This window comes from Sarcophilus harrisii, chromosome 4, assembly GCF_902635505.1.
Source record: "Sarcophilus harrisii chromosome 4, mSarHar1.11, whole genome shotgun sequence".
Classification (NCBI taxonomy): domain Eukaryota; kingdom Metazoa; phylum Chordata; class Mammalia; order Dasyuromorphia; family Dasyuridae; genus Sarcophilus; species Sarcophilus harrisii.
This window is the reverse complement of record NC_045429.1, coordinates 229,065,608-229,087,191: the sequence shown is the minus strand read 5'-3', so window position 1 is coordinate 229,087,191 and position 21,584 is coordinate 229,065,608. Positions and strand designations below refer to the sequence as shown.

The following is a 21,584-nucleotide window of genomic DNA, read 5'->3' as shown; positions in this document are numbered from 1 at the left end:
AATGAAAGCATAAAAGGTTAACTTTGAAAGAATATGGTATGAAAAATCAGTCCTGCCACTATACCCCAGAACCGACCTCAGGCAGAAGTGGAAAGGGCCAAACCTCAAATAGGGTTAGGGAGGGTGGTTGAAAGGGTCCTGGATTCTAGTACTGCTCTGCCTAACTAGCTGTGTAATCTCAGGCAGGTTATATATGGATCTCAGAGCCCCTCTGGGTCCATCAGTTTCTTCATCTGTATAATAAAAATATGTAATATGCAATTATATAAGTATATACTATTATATCATGTTATGTATTAAAAATATTTAAGCCTGTCTCCCAGAATTTCCAGGCAACACAGATTTTAGGTACCCACCTGGATTCATTGTCCAAAGTATATTGTGAAGCTATACACAATTGAAGTTTAGAAGAGCTCAGACTTCTAAAATGTTCTACCAGTCAAAGAATGGGTCTTGAAGAACCAGTAAATGTTAAAGCTCAAGCCTGCAGAGGCAGAATGAGTGTTGCAAAAAAGAAAGCCAGGAAGATCTGGGCTCAAGATTTCTAACGTCCCTTCACAATTCTAAATTTCAGGTGCCATATGTCTGGACCCAATGGCACTACACTAAGTAAGAATGGGGTGGGGTTCCTAAGTCTAGACGTTTCATACTTAAAACTGTGGACTCCAGATACAATCAACTCATCTGTGCTCCTTTTATTTTCTGTAAATTAAATCAGGCCAAGACTCAGCTTTCAAGAGTCAATTTAATGGGAATGAACAAGGGTGACCTCTGTCTCCATAGGTGATCCTAGTGACCCTAAAGATAAAGTTCTGCCCCAGTATGGCATATATTATTATATTTCAGAGAAAGCAAGGGGCATGTGCCTCTAAACTCAAGCATATGTGTGTGTGTGTATATAGGTATGTGTGTGTGTATGTGCTTCTGCTTCCTAGTCACCTGAAAGCCTCATTAGTTATTTACTTAAAATAAGACATAAAAATTTACAGATAAAACAAGAGATGGAGTCACTGAATAAAATAGTTTGCTATATTATCTGTTGTTTAAATCTGAAGATAGGAAAGACTTCACTTTTTGGGTCTTTCCGAAAGGTGTGAGAAAAAGGGGGAAATTATGCATTGGGCCTCCTCCCTCACCCACTATGAGGTCGGGAATAATGCAATGCAGTTTAACAACTATTATAGAAAACCTGCCCTTCTTATTTCACTTTTAACCCCCTCCCTTTTCCCTATCCTTCATTGTGCTCTCTCTAATAATTCTTTTAACACTCATTTTCTTCCTTTTTGGGAGGATGGTAGTGGTATGGTTTCAGGTTTGTGATTTTTTTCTCTTCTGATGTGAAAACTGCTCCCTATGTTACAGATAAGCAACTTAAAATCTGTGTTGAAAAGAGATTAAGATAACACAACTATAATGTATCATAGACAGGACTCAAATTGGACAGTTTCTAACTTCTAAGGCCAGAACTCTATGTATTATGATCTCTTGTTATATCTTACTCCTTTTAAAAGTAACTGATTAATATGAGACATACAGAAGATTCTCTAATTCACATCCAAATTGCATCTTCAATTTGGTCCCAATACCATTTTCTGATTTGGGGTCCACCTCTTATTACATGCCTGGATGGTACTAGAGCAAAAATAGGCATATGCCCCTCAGTGTGAAAGTCTGATAGGATCAAAACCAGCATAGAACCCAGCACTGGATAGTTTTCCATTTACTCTTTGCTGTTTACAGGCCCTCCTGCTTATTTGTATACTATACCTCAGCTTCTTAAATTGTGACTCACAACCCCAGATAAAGTCTCAAAACAATGTGGGGACTGAGAAATTATGACTTATTTTTTATTTCAATACCTACTATGTATATAATATATATATATATATTAAAAATTTATTTATATACCTATTTATGTGACTATTGGTATATAAAAGATACCTATTTTAGGTATATAATAGCATATTATGCATATATATATATATACATATATACCTAAAATAGGTATCTTTTATATACCAATAGTCACATAAAAACAAATTTCTTGGGTGTAAAGGGGTTGTGAGTAGAAAATTTTTAAGAAACCCTGCTCTATACTATTTCAAGGGTCCTCCCAGACTATACTCAGTTAGTATAAAAGAGCTATAAGAAGCGTTAAAAATTATCTCATCTGGGGTTCTTAACTTTTTGTGTTAGAGATCCATTTATCAATCTGGTAAAACATACAGACCTCTTCTCATAATGCTATTAAATGCTTAAAATAAATACTTATTAAAATAACAGTTAGCAAAATATTATTTTCAAGTTCACAGACCCTTCCCTATCCACCCAGGTTAAGAAACCACGATCTCCTACCACTGTCACTATGAAGATAAAAGTGAACTGATGGGCTGCCCAGAGGGGCTCTGAAGTCCATAGAGTTAAAGTAGCCTGCCTAAGATCACACAGTTAGAGCAGTACGAGAGTCCAGGCCCTTCTCACTCTCAATCTCTATTATTTCTACCAGTCTCAATACTCTGCCCAAACTCCATTTTAGATCTGGCCCCCCCAACCTCCTCCTGAGGTCAATACTGGGGTCTAATGGTAGGAATGATACTGAAATTGCAGTGAAGTTAGGAGAGAATGAGCTAGCAAGATCAGACTGCTGGCCAATTAAAAGCAGCAGTGTCCTCCCACCAGCTTCCCTCCCCAGTTAAGATAAGTCCTCCTCTCCAGTCTGTTGCAAGTTAGAAAGTATACCTAGGTGGGGTTGTGGGAGGCTTGTTACCAAGCCCCAACACCACTGGTCTTTCAAGCTGGGTGAGCTGGACCACTCCTAGAATTCCTCCTGACACTGACAATTAGCAATCTTTCCAGGTCTTAATCAGGGAGAACCAGAGAGCCAGACTTCCTGTCAATATCGCATCATTAAATAGGATCCAAATGCCAAGAAAGTACCTAATATATTTTTTTTTTGCCTTGGTGATTTAATTATTTTGTATAACTCCATGCTGTCACATTTCATTGGTGCCTCTGATAAAATGAAGCTGCTTTAGATTGCTCCATTAAATTTTAAGCCCCTTGAGGGCAGGGATTTTGCCTCTTTTTGTATTCTCAGTGCAGTGTCTGGCACACATGTGCTTAATAAATGTCTGCTGATTGATTAATTGGCAGCACCGGTGAAATGTGACTGAAGAGTTGTGACACCAGTTATTTTAAAACAGAGAAAAGGGAGCAAGGGAAACATCACCTTACCATTCCTTTCAACAGCAACGTCACTGACTTGCTCTGGAATGGGGGACCATGTGCCCACAGGGATTACCCCAAGGGGCTTTATAAAATACTTACAGCTGACAATCTTGCAGATCGTCTTGTGGGCTAGAAAGAAAACAGAAATATTTGAGTTAGATCATATCAAACCAAAATAAAAAATAACAAAAAAATTCCATTAATTTTCACTTTCAGATGTCCTTTAAAAAAATTTTGGTTGTTACTCATAATAATAAAAACCTACCTTTCATAGGGCTGTTTCTATAACATCAATTCTGTGAAGTAGATTTGGGAAAGAATTATTTTTCCCATTTTGTTGATGAGAAAACTGAAGCTCAAAGTCGAGCAAAGTCACACACAACTAGTAAATAATTACCCCTCATTTAGCACCAGTGCTATCACACAATGTCACTAAATAATTCAATAATTCAGTAGCATTTGGGCAAGTATTTTTTAAAGTTTTTTATTTTTCAAAACACATGCATGGACAATTCTTCAACATTAGTCCTTGCAAAACCTTGTGTTTCAATTTTCCCTCTCTTCCCCCATGGCCTCCTCTAGATGGCAAGTAGTCCAACATATGTTTATAAATATAGTAGAAATATATGTTAAATATAATGTATGCATACATATTAATACAAGTATTGTGTTGCACAAGAAAAATCAAATCAAACTAGTAAAAAAAAAAGCAAAATAAAATGCAAGCAAGCAACAACAAAATGAAAATGCTGTGTTGTGGTCCACACTAAGTTCACACATCCTCTCTCTAGGTGTATATGGCTCTCTTCATCACTGAACAATTGGAACTGGTTTTAATCATCTCATTGTTGAAGAGAGCCACATCCATCAGAATTGATCATCATATAAACTTGTTGTTGCTGTGTAAAAAGATCTCCTGGTTCTGCTAATTTCACTTAACATCAGTTCATGTAAGTCTTTTCAGGCCTCTCTGAAATCATCCTCCTGATCGTTCTTACAGAACAATAATATTCCATAACATTCATATATCATAATTTATCCAGCCGTTCTCTAATTGATGGGCATCCATGGGCAAGTATTATTTTCCCCATTTTGTTGATGAGAAAACTGAAGCTCAAAGTTGGGCAAGGTCACATACAGCTAGTAAACAGGGACTCCTCACTCAAGCACCAATCCTACTACACAATGTCACTAAATAACAATAATTCAGTAAACATTTATTAAGTACCTACTAAATGTTAGGTATGTTCTTTGTTCAGGAACAAAGAACAAAGATGAGAGAAAGAAAAAGAATAAAAGGAATATAATGGTTTGCCATTAACAACACATACTTTTACAAAAACTAGCTCTTATCTTCCTCCCCCCTCTTTGTAGAGGTGGGGGACAGTGGGTGTAGAATATTGGGATATATTGCCACATATGACTGATGTATTGATTTATTTGGCTAATGACTTCTTAAAACTTTTCTTTTAAAAATCTTTGTTACAAGGAATAAGATCACTGCATTAGAGGGGATAAATTTAAAAATAAAGATGATATAAAAATAAGATATCAATGAAAAAGTGAAAACAAAACTGCTCTCTACTGTCATTCTATTTCTTTAAAAGGAACTAACTTCAGTTGATACATGAACAAACTTGTTTCATTTAGAAACAAATGCAAATATTTATAGAGGACCAGATGAGACTGAAATTCCCCTTCTTTATTCCTATACTATTACAGAAAAGAATATTAAGCAATTTTTTCTAAGTTGCAGTTTGTCTTTAAGTAATTAACCAGTTGCAGATTAGACTGATAAGATTATTCACCAATTCAAACAACTTCAGTGGTTCTCTATTGGCTATAGGATGAAATAAAAGAACCCCAGCCTCTCATTTTAAGCCTTCCAAATCTGGCTGCCACTCAAATTTCCAGAAATTTCATATTACTTCCTTTTATGCAGAGCCATCTATAATGACAATTTTTGCCTGAGGCAATTCAACTGGGTGTGTGGGGTGGTGGTGACAATAGTACAGACAATCCTATGTTTTGGTATAGTTGAGACAGTTCAATCTTGAAAGAAAGAGCCTGTACTACTGTGGAGAATGGGAAGGGAGAAGATGAGCCCCCGTAGAGGGAGAACCATGGTAATAGAATTCCAAAGGGAATGCTTGTCAAAGGAATATAAGGCTAGGTGCAGAGGTTCCAAAAAGGAAGTGTATCCTAATTTTTATCAGCTGGCCCCCATTTCTAGAATTCATTCCTTTTTCATGTTAGCCTTTCAGAACTGCTAAAATATCTAGCTTCCTTTTAAGGTTCAGCTCTGTATCTCCTACTGAAGAAGGAAAATCTCAGGATTTTGGGGTCAATTCCCTTGGTTGTTTTTCTAGGTGACCTCACTGGCTCTCTCTATTCCAATTCATTCTAGACACAGCTGCCAGTGATTTTCCGAAAGTCCACATCTAATCACATCACTTCTCTATTTAATAAATTCCAGTGACTCTTTATTTACCTCTAAGATCAATTAAAAACTCCTGTTTGGCGTCTAAAGCACTTCACAATCTGGCTCTAAACTACCTTTTAGGCTTTATTACACATCACTCCCCTCAAACACATTCTTTGTTCTAGCCAAACTGGTCTTCCTGTTCCTTATGCTTAAAAAACAATTATGTCTCTACAGCTTTGTACTGGCTGTGTCTCTCAGGCTTGGAATGTACCACCTTTCCATTCTTGTCTCTTAGAATTTCTATTTTCCTTCAAGGCTCAGTTCAACTACTACATAATACTACATAAATATGCCTTTTCTGATCGTCCCAAAGCACCAACCATCTATTTTTTTATATACATACTTAAAGCTACGGAGATTTCATTCCTTTTATAATCCCAGTACACAGCACAGTATGTAGCACACACTAGGTACTTCATTAACATCAAGATTGAGTCCCCCATTAGTACTCTCTTCATCATGAATCAATTTGTACTGCATTTACTTTCTGTGTAAAGAATGTATTTTCTCTCTAAATTATAAGCTTCTCAGGACTCTTTCATTTTTTTTTGTCTCTGTACACTTAATAACTAACTTTATAAGATGCTCTATATATGTCTGTTGAATTGATTTTAAAATATATATCTTTAACTTCCAAATTTTGAATATTGTAAAACTTCATTAATTAATCTCATTTAGTCACACTATTCTAATATAGAATTTCTGCTCATTTGGACAAGGAGGTTAGAATGAGAGGCAACCCAGCAAAGTAGATAGAAAGGAGGCTTCATGATCAGGAATACATGGGTTAAAGTCTCATGTGTGACACTGAATGTCCCTGAACAAAGAACTTAAGGTTTTGATCCCTTAAGTAACCCTCTAAGACTACAAGTTACATGACAGTGGCTTATCTGCTTTGGTAGAGGGACTGTGCTCACCAGGACCATCCAATATCCATAAAATCACAAGTCCAGCCTAAAATTCATAGTCTGCTAATTTTGATTTTATGTTCATTTAGAGAAGGAGGTTTATCTTCCTATATCAAGTTCTTTCTTTATGGATAGTACAAATTAATACAATAAAGAGGCTGGCAGGAAGAATACTTAAGTCATTTAAGAAAATATTCTAATATGACATTAAGCATCTTCAAAAGCACATGTAAACAACAGACATGCTACTTACAAATCAGTCAAGTAATTCTCCAAACAGAATTACAAAATACTCTTTGCTAAATAACAGATAAATCATTGGCAAGACAGTCATTATTCATGGTTGGGCCATAAGGATATAATAACAATGGTGATACTATGTAAATTAACCTACAGATTTAGTGCTGTATCAATCAAACTTGTCAAGAGGGTACTATATAGAATTAGATAAAATAATGCTAAAATTCATTTGAAAGAATTAAAGGTCAAGAATCCCAGGAAAAATAACAGGAAAGAATCCCAAGCATTACAAATTTTAAATTACATTATAAAGTAAAAATTATCAAAATGATTTAATAATGTTTTAAATAAAATGTTAAAAAAAATCAGGACTCCATAAAAGAACCATAAACTACTGAATATAATAGTTCAATATTTGATAAACTGAAGAACAGAAATCATAAGGGGAAAGGAAACATACATTTATTAATATTTATTAAGGCACTTAATTTATTAAGTCCCCATTATGTATCAACAGTTTACAAATAATATCTCATTTGACCTTCATCACTATCCTTGGAGGTTAAGGGGTTATTATTATTCCCATTTTACAGCTGAGGAAACTGAAAACAGACAGAAATGAAGGGCTACAATAGCTATTAAGTATCCAGGGATAAATTTAAACTCTGGTTTCTCTAACTCCAGGTCCACAGCTCCATTCAATGCGCCAAAGAGATGTCCAAGGAAGGCCTCTCTAACAGTCAAAAACTGTTAGCTTAGACTAGCATTTTAAATGACAAAGCAGAGACTGTCTTTTACCTTTTTTTGGTATTCCCAGCACTAAGCACAATTCCTGGTATATAGTAGGTGTTTAATATAACTAAGAAAAAAGAAAGACATTGGTCATGTCTTAACAAATACATGTAATATTCCATACGTATAGCCAGTCAATAAACATTTATTAAATACTTATTATATATCAGGCACTGGGCTAAATGCTGGGGATACAAAGAAAGGGGAAAAAAGACTCTTCCTGGATACCATTAAAATCCTGCAAAGGAAAATGTCACTTAAAGGCATCTGTCTTCCTAGAGAGGAAGAATCCAGTTTTAGGTAGGAAAGAAAATACCTCAATTAGGAGAGAGACTGTATGTATTCATTCTAAAAAATATAACAAGAATAAATTAAACATGCATTCTAATGGAGATAATATAAATATCTATGAAACTAACCTGAAAGGGAAGAAGGTATCAACAACTGAAGAGGGACTGGGAAGACCAGGAAAGGCTTTCTGCATAAAGTGCAATTTAAGCGGTATCCTAAAGAAGCAGGGAACCAGTCAGATGGAGGGAGGTAAAGGGGGAGAGCATTCTAACTATGGGGGACAATAAATAGAGGTATGGAGGAGATGGAAGATTGAGTATAGTGCTCAAGAAACTGCCAAGTAGATTAATATAGATAATTTTCAGAGTGTATGGAGGAGAGTAAAGTATAAAAAAACTGGAAAAGTAGGAAAGAATTTTTAAAGGTCAGAAATTCTACACTTGCTAAGAGGAGGAAGGAATACTTTATTCCGAGGTCTCAGTTTGTCTGAGTCCATGTCCATTCAATGACTAATGGCTAGATTAAAAACTGAGACACAAGGTGGCCCAACTTATCATCCTAAAGATATTAACCAGGAACCTGGATGACCCTTAAGAGTTTCTGAGCAGAATAGTAAATAATTGCTATTTATACTACTTTTAAGCCATCAATATCTAAACAATGTGCCATAGAGGTTTGACCATTCAATGAATGTTAGAATGATATGTGTTTAAAGGTCTACACAAGTAGTTCCATTTAAACAGACTTTTTTTTAAAGCCTGCTTTTCAAGAAATCAAAAATGAAAATTCTGCAGGACAAAAGTAAATTGTCCCAATTTTTTTTTGAGGAAAAGGAGGAGGAAGAAAAGTAAATTGTCTCAGCTTGAAGAAAGAAGAGGAGAAAACAACAATGACAAAGACAACAAAAGTACATGTATAAGAATTTTAAAAATACACATAGAATAAGTTCTATAATTAATTTAGAGGGGAAGACACAAGTCGCTGGGGGAGCATGAGGAATGTGATATCGGCATTAGAAGACTGGAAAGGTGGATAGAGCCAGGTTGTGAAGAGCTTTAAGCATCAAAAGAAATTTTTATTTGATAATAAAAGAAGATAGTACATTTTATTGATCTGAATAAAGTAGGCCTTTGTTTCAAGGAAAAGTGTGGAGTCATTAAAAGAACTTTGGAATTTTTCAAAAGCAATACTATCTGCTCTTATGTTCAATTCCAACTTACTGTCTGGCCTATTTGTAATAATTGTTTGTGTATACACATATACTCATTTATATATGGTTACAATTTGGAAATTCATTGATGAGCAAATTCTAAAGGTTGGCAAAGGTCATAGCATGTGATCCTTGATTTATATGTTTTTTCTTCCTAGATGGATCAAATGAGATATTTGCAAATAACTTAGTTCAGTGCATGGCACTTAACACTTTCCTGTAGCCATCCAGTCCTTTAAAAAGTTTCAGTGATATCTTTTTCATTTATTTTCCTAATAAACTATCCTCTCTGCCAATAAAATCTTCCTTGTACCAACAATTCTAGCAAATTTCAACCAAAAATAATTGAAATATTATTTTACTTTTAATTTTAACAGCTAGAAGCTGCCTGATAAAGCTAGAAGATGCTTAATAAATGCCTGTTTCCTAATAATCAAGTATTTGCTGATTAAAGCCATTTTAAAGCTCTTTTGGTTTCTTTGTAATGGCAAATGAATTATATCAGTTAACCTCAGGTATGAAATTATTACAAATGATGTTGATGCTTTTTTATGACAATCTTTCCCATATTCTAGCATCAATAGCTTGTTTAAAAAACAATTTTAATTATCAATCATATTTCTCATATCTATTTTCCAGTTTTTTATTCAATTTCATTTTTGCCTTAACAAACAGGTTCTGATTATAATTATAAAACTGATTTGGGAGTAGTGTGCACATATGTAATAGGCCATTTATTGCCTTTAAAAACTGAGACAGATACACTGAACATCGACTGTGAACTTGATAAGGTGATAGATGCTGTTATAAAAACTTTTTTTAAGGTATGTTTTCTATTCCAACGAGCTTACAATCTTGTAAGGATAAGATAGTGGTGACTGAGAAGCAAGAAACAGTGAATATTTATGGTATTGAAATAAATGTTCAAGTTAAACTGAACAATATGAGTTGACTTCATCAGCAAATAGATAACCAGGAAAGATTCTAAAGTCTGAGTTAATAAATAAGTAACAATAAACTGGAATTTTTGCATGATCATCAACAATAGTTTCACGTAGACCATATTGGATGAATTCAATATCTAAATTCTAGCAGTATAGCTAAGGGATATAAGTTCTATCTGAGATAAAAAATTTCCATCTTTATGCAAAACAAATTCAATTAAACAATCCTAATAACTGTAAGCTTTTATAATTTTAGATACAAATGTGGATTTTGGACTGCAAGGCCTTAGGGCTAGCAAAAGTACTCAACATTTCCAACATCATTCTTAATGTTTTCTGTAGCTATCCAGTTAGTCCTTTAAAAAGTTTCATTGATGTCTTTCATTTTAAACTACATTCATTCCCCTAATAAACTATCCTCTCCTCCAATAAAATCTTCCTTTTACCAACAATTCCAGAAAATTTCAATAAAAATAATTGAAAATTTATTTTTAATTTTAATAGATAGCCAACACATCTAATAGGTATGCTACATTCCATAGCCATAAGTCCCCATACTTCTGAGAAAGAAGGTATGTTTCCTTATCATCTCTCCATCATATTTCAACTGATTTTACTAGTGTTATCATTTATATTATTATAAGCATTGTGCATATTATTCTGTTGCTTCCGCTTTCTTTACTGCATCAATGCATACAAGTATTCCTAGATTTTGTTGAATTCCTTATACTCCTAAAAGTTAGTACCTTTTACACCCCAATTATTTTGCATTTAGTAATCTATACACACATTGTTCCTCTCAGAATTCCATTAGGTAAAAGATTTTGTCTTTGTAGTATACTGTCTGACACAGAAGGTAGTTAATAATAATTATCTATTGAATTTAATTGAATTCCTCATAGTCATTGTTTCTTATGTTACCTATTTGGTCTTATCTAGATTTAAGACCTGTTAAGTAAAAAATAGTAATAAATTGTGAGTTCTGTTGCCCTTGTAACCTCTTTAAGGGACACAACGAGCAAGTTGTATAGAAACTTGCTTCTTATATAGAAAGATAATGGAAGAGAATATTAAAAGGGTTCTAGTTGAGAAATGTTCACATTGAAGCATTTTGCAACTGAGCTCAACTTCTACTAGTCCAATGAGCTTACTAGTTTCATACAATTCAAGGGGATCAGAAGAATTTAAAAATATAAAAAAAGGCCTGGGACATGAAAATGAGAAAGTATTTTATCTTGATTTTATCTACCTTAATCTGTTATCTATTCTAATTACTGAAAAAAAATCTTATTTTCCCTTGCTCAAAATTTATCAACTGAAATCTACCATTCTTCTTTAGAAAACAATTTATCATTTTTCTTCTCATAATCATCAAAAGGGATCTTTCTTTAATATACACACATTGGAAACTGTGATAAACCTTTGGTTTATAGCCAGCAGGTACATAATGGGTATGTACATATGTACAGATAGATGAATGGATACCTTCTAGAAAATCTGTTCCCTGAAAAGCTCCAGTCTTTGAAAGCCAAGTCAACTTTACAAGACTGCATGGTTCAGTGGATTCAGGATTTGCAGTCTGAGAAGTTAAGTTTAAATTCTGATTTTTTACTGCCTGTATGGGTATGATACTGGACCAGTCATCTCATTGCTTTGGGATTATGTGTAAAATATAGGGGTTGGATCTGATGATTTGCAAAGTTCATTTCAGGTCTAAGTCTATTACTTTTTAAATAAATAATTGGATTATCTTACAGATATGAAATATAATAACCAGATTTTTCCCCTTTTCTTAACATTAGATTTAAAAAAAATGTTTATTTTTAACATTCATTTTTAAAAACAATTTTGAGTTAAAAATTTCCCCACTTATTCTGAAGGCAGTTATGATATTAATTACACATGTGAAATCAAGTAAAACATATCTCCATACTAGGTATGTTATTAAAAAATAGCAAGAAGAATAAAGTTTAAAAATTATACTTCAATCTGTACTCAGAGTTTATCAGTTCTCTCTAGAGATGGTTAGCATTTTTCATCATGAGTCCTTTGGCATAGTCTTGGATCATTGAATTGATCAGAATATCTAATTTTTTCTTGTTGATTATTTTTATAATATTGCTATTACTATGTACAACGCTCTCCCAGTTCTGCTTGCTTTACTTCATAACAATTCATATAACTTCAGGATTTTCTGAGATCATTCTGTCCATTATTTATTATAGCACAATACTATACCAGCAAATCAAAAACTACAATTTGCTTAGTCATTTCCTGATATTCCCCTTAATTTCCAATTCTTTGCTACCACAAAAAAAATTTGCTATAAATATTTTTGTATCAATAGATCCTTTTCCCTTTTCTTTTATTTCTAGGATAAAGAGTAGTAGGATTGCTGGGTCAGAGGGTATACACAGTTTTATAGATCTTTGGACATAGTTCCAAATTGCTCTCCAGTATAGCTGGATTAGTTCACAAATCTACCAACAGTGTGCATTACTTTCCAATTTTCCCACATCCCCTCCATCATTTGTCATTTTTCTTTTCTGCAGGTTAATCAGACAGGTATAAAGTGGTATCTTAAGAGTTGTTTAATTTGTTTATCTTTAAGCATTTTTATGTGCTTATTTGCAATATTTGATGTCTTCTTCTGATTGTTTATATTCTTTGACTATTGATCAACTGGGGAATAGTTTTTATTTGGCTCAGTTTCCTATCTGAGAAATAAGGTCTTTATCAAAAAAACTTGCTGCAAACAATTTTTTTCCAGTTTCTTGTTCTCCTAATCCTGGCTACATTAATTTTATTTATACAAAATCTTTTTAATTAATGTAATCAAATGACCTATTTTACTTCCAATAATATTCGCTATCTTTGGTATGGTCATAAACTTTTTCTCAATCATAGATTCAACAAGTACATTTTCCACGCTCTACTTATTTACTTATGTTATCATCTTTTATGTCTAAATAATGTAGCCATTTTGACATTATTTTGATATCTTGTATGATATGTTATTTTCTATCACACTGTTTTCTAATATTCCCAGCAAATTTTTGTCAAATCGGAGTTCTTATCCCAAAAGCTTGGATCTTTGAATTTATCAAACATTAGATTACTATTTTCATTTACTACCATATATTGTATACCTAATTTATTACACTCATCTACGCTTTATTTCTTAGCCATTTATTTAATGACTAGCACTTTATACTATAATTTAAAATCTGGAACTGCTAGGCTACCTTTCCTTAACTTTTTCTTCCGATTTCTTTGATATTCTTGACCTTTTGTTTTTCTAGATGAATTCTGTTACAACTTTTTCTAGCTCTATAAATTCATTTTTGGTAATGTGATTAGTATGGAACTCAATAGGTAAATTAACTTAGGAAAAATTTCTTCCTTCTTTTAATCAAATATTTCTAATATTATGAAAAGGTGAAGAAGTTGGGGGAGAGGTATCCAAAAAGGCTAAGTCATCGATTATAGTTTTTATCTCTTACCAAGATTTAATTATATTGGGAAAGTCCTAAGGATAGGTTAAAACACTGGATAGATCAATTGCATCAACTAATACCAAAATTTAATGAACTTTTGAAGTAGTCTAAAATTTTGGTTCTTTTAGACAATAAGAAGCCTATATTACCTATAACTTTTATAAACACACAGTAAGGCACTAGATAAGAAACCATTCTCAGTAATTAGCTGTTGATTACATAATTATGTTAGGATTTTGTTAGTCTATAGAAGGTACCCTCAACGCTGCCTTATCTGGGCCCATATTTTCATTTTGGAAGGATGTTCCTTTCAGTCAGAAAGGAAGACACAAGTAAAATTTCATTGTGATAAATATTCCAGGGTGTCCATAATTTTTCAAAGTATTATAATTTCATCTCAGTTAAAATACATCAAATGTTCAATAAAACTTGAACATTTAAATATTTCAGTTATTTCCATTTTTATAGCCTTTATTGTAACTGGATTTGATTTATATAGACTATATGGCATTCATCCACAGTTTGGAAGGTGAACTAGACCACTTCTAATTTCAGGTTCTGGGTATGGGTTGATTTTCCATTGAATCTAAGTAAAATTTGAAGCTGAGCTTTTGGAGGTGGGAATTGAGACAGAGGTCAAGGCTTAAGGAGTGGAGGCAACATTTCTTCCTAAGCTAAAGTTTCTTTCAGCTAGTACAAAAACACGGGGAGAAGAAGCAGGGTTTCCACTGCTAGAATTTCAATTATTCAAATTAAAAGGATTTTAAGAATTTTGATTAATACAATGACAAACCACAATTTCATGGGGCTGATGATGAAACATTCCATCTCCTGAAAGAGAAAGAATGGAATCGGTGTAGATTGAGACAGATTTTTTTCCTAAATGAGCAACAGCTGAATTTATTTGTTATGAGACTCATTTTCCTTTCTTTTTTTTTTTTTTTCTTTTTAAGAGAGGTAGGAAGAAAGGGGAGATAATATATTTTTGTCCAATGGAAAAAAAAGGAAAAATGTAAAAACAACCAAACAAACAAAACTAGCCTTCATTATATTATGAGTGCAAAACTTGATGGTAATTAGAGAGAGGGGAGACAAGGGACTTCATCACAATAAAGTAATGTAGCTTTGGGACGTGGTTATTCCTATGTGCCTTTCCTTACACATCTGTCTATTTTCCTTATCCTGTGAATACTCTCTGGAGGAGCCTATGTGCCAGGCTGCACTGTTGAGGTGCCAGTCATTTCTGGGTACAAAGAACACTAAGAAGATTTGGCTAGGATAAATATTTCACAAGGTCAGCAGAAATAAGATAGCCTTGACAATACTTTCTGTCTCCATTAAATTGTGAATTCCTTCAGAGCAGGGACTTTTTTGTTGTTGTTTTGTTTTGATTTTGTTTTATATTTTTTGCCTTTCTTGGTTTGTCTAGTGTTTGGCATATTGCCTGGCAGATAGTACGCATTTAGTAAGTATTAGCTAGCTGACTGATTGTAGCAGATGAAGAGGTTATTACAATTGGACTATATGGAACCCCAAAAGCTTTTAATTCACAGAGCTACATTTGGAGCCAAATCGAGATCATCTCTGTTTATGATTATTTATTATAAAAGTCACTAGGAATATACTTATTCTAGCAATGCCACTATTCAAATCTCAAGGAATTCATGGTGGAAGATCTCCCAATTTATAGCCAAAGACCGTATTCAATGCCATAACAATTGGTCAATTCAAGGAATTAAAATACACCACACATGAATAGAACAAAAAACCAAAACAAAACAGTGAAATCAGTTGTTTGACATTATGTAGATGAAAAATAGCTTTCTGAGTGAATTTTCTACTTTTCAAAACAGTCTTGTTCATAACAGGCAGACACAGTCTCAGTCTCAGCTGCCCCTTTTGGAATGCTCATGCTGTCATCTTATGTTGCTTTTGGAGATCTGCCTGGTAACTTAATTTTTTTGAGCTTTTTTTCAAAGAAATTAAAATATTAACCATTCTTTCACAAAATTTTTGGATATGATTATTTTAAATTATTTGATTTCATATATTTTAAAAATAGAAATAAAAATTAATAATAAATTAATGTGAATTATTACATATTCTATTAATATCATTATTGAATATTAATATATGATATTGAAATTATTTTAAAACATTAAGAAAGAAAGGGAACTGTCCTGTTTTCCAAAAAAATATGTCTTAGAGCCATGATCAGAGACCCAATACTGGTTCAAATCGGTCTAGAAGTCCTTAGAGTCTTGTCACTGAATTTGATATATGTTTTTTTTAACACTAGCAAAATGAATTTGAAAGACTTTCATATTAAACAAGTATTACTCTTGTTCAGTTTGACTTCATAGGTACAAGCAGAAAATTGAGAGGACATGGAAATGTAAATTTAGACTTGATGTCAGGAAAACTTTCTGACAATGGGAGCTGTGCAGAAGTGGAATGGGCCACCTCTTGTGTTATCCCTAATTATGGGTTTTCAAACACTAGCTGGATGACCCCTCATCAGGAATGCCACAGAGTGCTGGGTTGGGAGTCAGAAGAACTGGCTTTGAATCCAGTCTCTCTCATGTGGCTTTAGGCAAGTCACTTAAAAGTCTTAAAGCTGTACAAATGCTAGTTATTCTTGTTATTTTTATTATTACTTCTCCCTTCAATGTAGAATATATTAGTAGGCCAGGGACAAATCACTATGCTGCTTTTTCTTTTATAGCTAATGTTCTGCAAACTATTGTACAACTGGGAAAAAAATAATTACTTTGTATAATTGAATAAAAGTATTAGAATAAAAACTTTTGGAGTTTACTAAAAGCATCCTTGGTATAACTGTAATAGTAGAATGTTGAGGATTAGTGTATTACTTTAGCCTACTTTTATTTTTTTTTCATTTCTTCTTTTAGGTCTCTATATTTTGAAAAGTTTCTTTTTCATGAGGGGCAGAGTGATTTAGTAGATAGAAAACTAGTTTCATCGAGAATCTCAAAAGAACTAATGAAAAAAAAATCAAATGAAGGTGGCCTAGCTGTACCTGATCTAAAACTATATTATAAAGCAGCAGTCACCAAAACCATTTGGTATTGGCTAAGAAATAGATTAGTTGATCAGTGGAACAGGTTAGGTTCACAAGACAGAATAGTCAACTATAGCAATCTAGTGTTTGACAAACCCAAAGATCCTAACTTTTGGGATAAGAATTCATTATTTGACAAAAACTGCTAGGATAACTGGAAATTAGTATGGCAGAAATTAGGCATGGACCCACACTTCACATCGTATACCAAGATAAGATCAAAATGGATCCATGATTTAGACATAAAGAACGAGATTTTAAATAAATTGGAGGAACATAGGATAGTTTATCTCTCAGACTTGTGGAGGAGGAAGAAATTTGTGACCAAAGATGAACTAGAGACCTTTATTGATCACAAAATAGAAAATTTTGATTACATCAAATTAAAAAGCTTCTGTACAAACAAAACTAATGCAAATAAGATTAGAAGGGAAGCAACAAACTGGGAAAACATCTTCACAGTTAAAGGTTCTGATAAAGGCCTCATTTCCAAAATATATAGAGAACTGACTCTAATTTATAAGAAACCAAGCCATTTTCCAATTGACAAATGGTCAAAGGATATGAACAGACAATTTTCAGATGATGAAATTGAAATTATTACCATTCATATGAAAGAATGTTCCAAATCATTATTAATCAGAGAAATGCAAATTAAGACAACTCTAAGATACCACTACACACCTGTCAGATTGGCTAAGATGACAGGAAAAAATAATGATGATTGTTGGAGGGGATGAGGGAAAACTGGGACACTGATACATTGTTGGTGGAGTTGTGAACGAATCCAACCATTCTGGAGAGCAATCTAGAATTATGCCCAAAAAGTTATCCAACTGTGCATACCCTTTGACCCAGCAGTGCTACTACTGGGCTTATATCCCAAGGAGATACTAAAGAAAGGAAAGGGACCTGTATGTGCACGAATGTTTGTGGCAGCCCTGTTTGTAGTGGCTAGAAACTAGAAAATGAATGGATGCCCATCAAGTGGAGAATGGTTGGGTAAATTGTGGTATATGAATGTTATGGAATATTATTGTTCTGTAAGAAATGACCAGCAGGATGAATACAGAGAGGCTTGGAGAGACTTACATGAACTGATGCTGAGTGAAATGAGCAGAACCAAGAGATCATTATATACGTCAACAACGATACTGTATGAGGATGTATTCTGATGGAAGTGGATTTCTTTGACAAAGAGACCTAATTCAGTTTCAATTGATCAATGATGGACAGAAGCAGCTACAATTAAAGAAAGAACACTGGGAAATGAATGTAAACTGTTTGCATTTTTGTTTTTCTTCCCGGGTTATTTTTACCTTCTGAATCTAATTCTCCCCGTGCAACAAGAAAACTGTTTGGTTCTGCACACATATGTTGTATCTAGGATATACTACGACATATTCAACATATATAGGACTGCTTGCCATCGAGGGGAGGGGGTGGAGGGTGGGAGGGAAAAATCGGAACAGAAGTGAGTGCAAGGGATAATGTAAAAAAATTACCCTGGCATGGGTTCTGTCAATAAAAAGTTATTATAATAATAAAAAAAAGAAAACTAGTTTCAGAGCCACAAAGACCTGTATTCAAGTCCCAACTCTCACATACATTGTCTGGTCTATCTCTGGGGAATTAGCATATCAGTGATCTTTATAATTCTCTAAGAATATAAGTTTCAGAAAACATGCATTGATAGAAGAAATTTCTCTTCTGGCAGTTTCCTATATTCAAAGAAATCATAGTCTTAGTCTTTATCCCCACCTTTTTACATAATTCAGAGACTGAGTCTTTAGTATGATGAAATCTATATAAAACAATCTCAGAAATTTATGTATCAATAGTTTATCTTGGTGATTTTGGACAACAGCTTATCTATTTGGTAATAATTCTCTAGTTTATTTTGGAAAAAACTGGAAATTTTTCTAAGAAAGTGAATGAAATTATTATACTCTTTCACTCAGATTTCCTACAACAAGGCATGTAGCATAAGGAATCAAGGATAAAAAGAAAGTCCTTATATACATCAAAATATTAATAACAGCATTTTTTTGTAGTACTAAAGAATAAGACACAAAATAGGTGCCCACTGAGGCAGCTAAATGGGTTATAGTTCATAAATGTCATGGAGTATATTACTGTAGATGGTGAACATGATACATCAAAGAAATATGTATTGAATTGAAAATAACACATATAAATGATGATGATAGTTCTTTTTTCTCACTAGCTGCCTTACTATACTAGTAATACGTCTACCCTGAGACTGTGATTTCCTGATTGACACCTGCTCTGAACACTATTTCTGAAAGGTTTCCCTATTTTTCAGGTCTCTTGTATGAGTTGAACATAAGTTCCTTAGTTGAACATAATTTTCCTGATTTTGGAGCATGTCATTTCTTGTTTCTATTTGTATCCCCAGCATTTAGCACAGTGCCCAGAAAGTTCTTAATAAATGTGCTGTGACAGTGAAAAAACAATAAAACAGTAAAAATTGGATGATGAATGTGAAATAATTATGAAAAGCTTTTGTCCCAAAGACACACGAGAAGGTATCCCTTCTTTGCAGGGAAGGCGGCTTATGGATATAGAACATATCACGTAAGCTCAGACTTCTTGGATGTATTAGTTAGTTTTACTGAACTTGCTTTTGCTCTTTTTTTGAAAAAATTTTTTTATTATAATCCCTCTCTAAAAGGGGTGGAGGATAAGGAACTCACTAAGAAATGAAGGTAATGTAAAAACAAAATACAAACAATAAAGTTTTATTTTAAAATTTTAAATGTATACTATTTTGTAAAATAATGTTCTGGCTCTAGTGGTTGGTTTATTAGTTGTGTCAAGGATATTTTGAAATTATATTGGAATGTGGAATTTATCATCTGTCAGACCATGAAAAGTCCACTTCTTTAGTATTCTTCAGCCATCAGTCTGCAATGATATATTATACAGTTTCTACTTTTTCCTTGGATTATATACATAGATTCATTAAGTCCAGGATCCTTCAGGGACAACAGGATTATGCTTCTATAATTTCTTGTAGCAATGACTTAACCTCAAATTGCTACCATAAACCTTTGTTTCTATATAAAATCTGTAACTATACTATTTGTTTAATGCTTCTTGTCAGTACATTATTGGTAGAGTTCATGTAGATGTCACCCATGGAAAGCTTTTTGTTTCTACTCTTGGATCTTAGGAATTTCATGAGCTCCATCTGGAAGCAAATGATTTTCAGTTCAATTTGACAAATTTAATAAGGTAATACGCAATGTCAGACTTTACTACTATTGTTCAGAGGAAGCATTATTTGTAGGTATTTGTATAAATACCTGTAAGTTTCTGACCTTTTTTTGTCATATATGTTGCTGTTCAGTAGATCAGTCATGTCTGCTTCTTCGTAACCCCATTTGGGATTTTCCTGGCAGAGATAATAGAGTGGTTTGCCATTTCCTTCTCATTTTTTACAGATGAGGAAACTGGGGCAAACAGGGTTAAGTGACTTGCCCAGGATCACACAGCAAATAAGTTTCTTCTTTTATTAGCTTTTTATTTACAAAACATATGCATGGGTAAATTTTCAACACTGACCCTTGTAAAGCCTTTTGTTCCAAATTATCCCCTCCTTCTCCTCAATCTCTCCCTTACATGGCAGGTAATCCAATATATGTTAAATATGTTAAAATACATGTTAAATCCAATATATGTATACATATTTATACAATTGTGTTGCTGCACAAGAAAAATCAGATCAAGAAGGAAAAAAACTGGGAAAGAAAACAAAATGTAAGCAAACAACAACAAAAAGAGTGAGAATGCTATATTGTGGTCCACACTCAGCTCCCACAGTACAGCAAGTAAATTTCAAGTATCTGCTCTATCTACTGCATAATTTACTTTTCAAACAAAGAAACGCCTTTCTCTTTACACATTAAGTAAATATAAAAACAAAATCCTTGTTACAAAAATTTATTGTTAAGCAAATCAAACTCCTGCATCAGCTATGTACATCCCCACTCAAATTATGGCTCAACCTACACTCTGATTCCTATCACATTTCTATCAGGAGGTGGTAGCATACTTTGGAATTGTGATGCTCAGAGTTCCTAAATCTTTCAAAATTGATTGCTTTTTACAATATTGTTCTTATTATAGAATTCTTCTGGTTCTGATTATTTTGCCAGTTTAAATTAGTCCTTCCATGTTTTTCTGAAACCATTCTCTTCAACATTTTTATTTTTAAAATTAATTTTATTTTCATGGTATCTTTATCTTACTTTCCCTAACTTTCTAGCAAGAAAGCAAAAAACCAAAAACCAACAAACAAACAAACAAACAAAAACCAAAAAACAAAACAAAACAAAGAAACAAAAAAACAACCACCACCACCACCATCAAACATTTAAAAGCTCTATTACCAAAAAGTTTAATCAAACAAAACAATGACCATGTTAAAAAAACATGTAATTTGCACTCTGAGTTTATCTGTCTTTAAAGAATTGGGAGGTACCTCTATCAAAAAGTGAGAAGTATCATTTCAGCACAATAGCATCCTATTATATTCACTTGCTGAGCCATTCAGCAACTGATTACCACCATTCCCTACCCCAAGTTTTCAATTTGCTGCTATAAATATTTTTGTACATATGGGTCCTTTCTCTTCTGATCTCTTTGTGGTATAGATCTAGTGATATTGCTGAGTCAAAAAGTAGGGAACAATTTAATAAAATTTTAGATACACTTCCAAATTGCTTTCTAGAATAGCTAGACCAGTTCACAATTCCACAACATTGTAACCTTAATGTACCTGTTTTCCCACAGCCCCTCCAGCATGTCATTTTTCCTTTTTGTCTTTGTAGCCAATCTGATGGATACTGGACTTAGTAAATTTTCATTCTCTAATTATTAAT

The 21,584-nt window shown here is 33.4% G+C and overlaps 1 protein-coding gene across 4 annotated transcripts in view; it reads right to left on the bottom strand.

Annotated features, from left to right (window-relative positions):
- The window catches only part of HMGN3 (high mobility group nucleosomal binding domain 3), a 69,883-nt gene that overhangs the window by 4,969 nt on the left and 43,330 nt on the right, over positions 1 to 21,584 (bottom strand). For 3 of the 4 annotated variants that reach the window (XM_031964599.1, XM_031964600.1, XM_012549177.2), the window contains exon 3: positions 3,328 to 3,357. In XM_031964599.1, coding sequence (XP_031820459.1) covers positions 3,328 to 3,357 — 30 coding nt within the window. Of the gene's footprint in view, positions 1 to 3,234; positions 3,358 to 21,584 lie in introns of those variants that run through there. The other variant, XM_031964601.1, reaches the window with a different exon arrangement.